The following is a 2,780-nucleotide window of genomic DNA, read 5'->3' on the forward strand; positions in this document are numbered from 1 at the left end:
CCTCCAACCCCATTCACTGCCCCCTCTCATCTCCTCCAGGGAGGCCTCCCTGATGCTCCAGCCCTATTCACATCCTCCAGGGAGGCCTCCTTGATGCCCTAGCCTCACCACCCTCCCCCACTCCTCTAGGTCCAGCCTCCATGTCTTTTCCTATTGCCAGTCTGGATTCTCTTCCTCCTTCCTTTCTGCATGTCAATGTCAGCACCACCAGCTCCAGGCTTCCACTCATTTAACACACTCTGTGCAGGCACAGGGGGTCTGGACCATGCCCCTACCAACAATCCATCTCCAAGCCTTGCTGTGACCCTAGGGAATCTGGGAAGGTCTTGCATCCATAGTACGGTTGGGGAGACTGAGGCTCAGAGTCAGGAAGGAGCCTGCTTAGGACCCCCACAGTAGGATGGCAGGCAGGACTGGAACCCAGCCCAGGCTTCTCTGGGGCCAGTGGACTCCAGTGAGCCTTGCCTGCTTGATATCTGTCAAAGCAAGGTGATGGGGGAACTAGGGGTAAAATGGAGACCTGTGTTTTCAAACGTGCAATATGAGGACAGAGGAAGTTACCACAAGACAGGAAGGGCAGGGGGTCAGGAGTCCACTCACTTCCTTTTTCTGAGAAGATGCTGGGTCTGGCCCAGGAAGGGGGAAGGGCATCAGGCTAGGGTGGGGCCAGTGCTCAGCCTGGGGCAGAGATGGGGTCCCAGCATGAATGTCAGGGTTCAGCCTAGGGTTGTGGCCGAGGGGGAGGGCTAGGGCTGGAGGTTGGAGGTTGGTTTGGGGTTCAAGCTGGGGTTAGGCCTTGGCCCAGGGCCTGGTTTGGGGCTCAGACAGCGATAGGGCCAGGCCAGGGGGAGCAAATCAACCTGAGCAGATGTGGTAAACGTTTTGGCCACACAAATAAACTGGAAGGAAAACCAGGAGAAATGACCTTTGAGTGCAGAGAAATCTCTCTTGACAGCCAATAAAGCAGCAGCCCCCTCCCCTAATGGACCCTGTCCTGGGCTGCAGGCTCTGCTGGGGCAGGGAAGGCAGTTATGGGAGCCTTCTCCTGTGGCCATGGAGAGCCCTCCCTGGAGGAGGTGAGCGAGGCTGGAACAGCAGGGAGTCTTCCCTGGAGGAGGTGGGTGGACCTGGAGCACCAGGGAGGCCTCTGCATCACCAGCACCCAGCTCAGCTTCCAGGCAGCAGCTCTGGAATGCTCTGCTGTCAAGGGTGGGGCTGGTGAGTCACTGGGCTGTCTGCGGATGGGAGCCTGAGCTGACCCTGGACTCTGTTTCTCCCATGGCTGCTGGGCCTCCAGTGTTATGTCCGTGTCTGTCCGTCCTGACTCCAGAATGTTGGATTCTCCCTGCTTCCCTGTGAAGCCAGCAAGGCAGACGTGACTGGCTGTTTTAGATGGGGATGCTGAGGTCCAGAGGGCTGACGTGCAGCAGAGCCGGATGAGTTCCTGGATTCCTTCAGTTAGGGGGGACAGACCTGAGTTTGGATGCTGGCGAGCCAGGCAGAAGGAACAGATAGTGCAAAGGCATGGAGGTGGGACCCACGGCTTTTGGCTACAACGGGAGAGGGACCTGGAATCTGACCGCCTTGCTCCGTGGCCAGGATCGAAGCCTTCTCTGCCCTCTTTTCTCAGGTTCCCAATAAGGCTGCCCAGAGGACCCCCTTGACTGTGGCAATGGAGGGGGGCTCAGCGCTCTGCTGCCAGGACCCTCGGGCAGAGTTGGTGGAGCGAGTGGCAGCCATCGATATGGCCCACTTGGAGGAGGCGGATGGCAGCCCAGAGCCTGCCAGGAATGGTGTGGACCCTCCGCCCCGGGCCAGAGCTGCCTCCGTGATCCCTGGCGGTGCTTCAAGACCCCCCCCAGCCCGGCCCAGCCTCTCAGCTAGGAAGTTCTCCTTGCAGGAGCGGCCAGCGGGAAGCTGTCTGGAGGCCCGGGCTGGGCCTTATGCCACAGGGCCTGCCAGCCATATCTCCCCACGGGCCTGGCGGAGGCCCACCATCGAGTCCCACCATGTGGCCATCTCGGACGCAGAGGTTGGTGGGGCAGAGCTGGGGGGTGCTCATGAGCTTTTCAGTAGTCCTCAAGGAAGATCCTTTTCTGCTCCTTTCCCTGCCATACAGCTGTCTAGCTTATGGTTTGTGTATCCCAAACCAAAGGAGAGTGCTGAGGAGCCCACTGCCTCCCAATAGGGCCTCTTCCCACCTAGGGGAGCTCCATCTAAGCCAGCTGCTGCCTCCTATAAGTCCCACCATCCCCACCCCCAGTTCAGACCTTAGAAACAGGCTCTTCCTTTGTCCCCCAAGAAGTCCTCTTAGAGATCTGAAGACAGACAATGTGTCCTCACGCCCCTCAAGGCTTCCTCAGCTTGAGCCCCCACCTCTAGTCCTGCCCCCAGAGGCTGCTGTCACTCAGAAGCTGACAGCATGCTCCCAGCCCCTGGGCTCCCACTGGTCTGTTGTTGCCACTTAGATCTGAACGTGAACCCAAGTACTGAGCCGTGTACAGCCGTCAGAGGCTGTAGACCTTGTCAGAGCTTTCCAGACCTGAGCCAGGGCTCTGGTCTGCTGTCCCCGAGGCTCTCCTCATCTTTCTTCTCCTTGTAATTCAGACCTCGCATTCAGCTACTTCTCGAACTACTTACTCATGAAGTTTCCCACAGACTGGGGTCTCCCAGATCCCAGCATCCAGGCAGGAATCAGTGGATTTTTCCTTTGCCATTCCCTGGGGAGCAAAGCATAACCGTGGCTCACCATTCATGTTTTCAAACGTTATCCAAGGCTT

At 58.3% G+C, this 2,780-nt stretch overlaps 1 protein-coding gene across 4 annotated transcripts in view; it reads left to right on the plus strand.

Moving 5' to 3' along the window:
* CAMKK1 (calcium/calmodulin dependent protein kinase kinase 1) overlaps positions 1-2,780 on the plus strand; it is a 27,639-nt gene that overhangs the window by 5,410 nt on the left and 19,449 nt on the right. For 3 of the 4 annotated variants that reach the window (XM_046675459.1, XM_046675456.1, XM_046675457.1), the window contains exon 2: positions 1,631-2,032. In XM_046675459.1, the coding sequence (XP_046531415.1) occupies positions 1,673-2,032 (360 nt within the window). In that variant the 5' untranslated portion in view covers positions 1,631-1,672. Of the gene's footprint in view, positions 1-1,137; positions 1,531-1,630; positions 2,033-2,780 lie in introns of those variants that run through there. The other variant, XM_046675458.1, reaches the window with a different exon arrangement.

This window comes from Equus quagga, chromosome 11, assembly GCF_021613505.1.
Source record: "Equus quagga isolate Etosha38 chromosome 11, UCLA_HA_Equagga_1.0, whole genome shotgun sequence".
Classification (NCBI taxonomy): domain Eukaryota; kingdom Metazoa; phylum Chordata; class Mammalia; order Perissodactyla; family Equidae; genus Equus; species Equus quagga.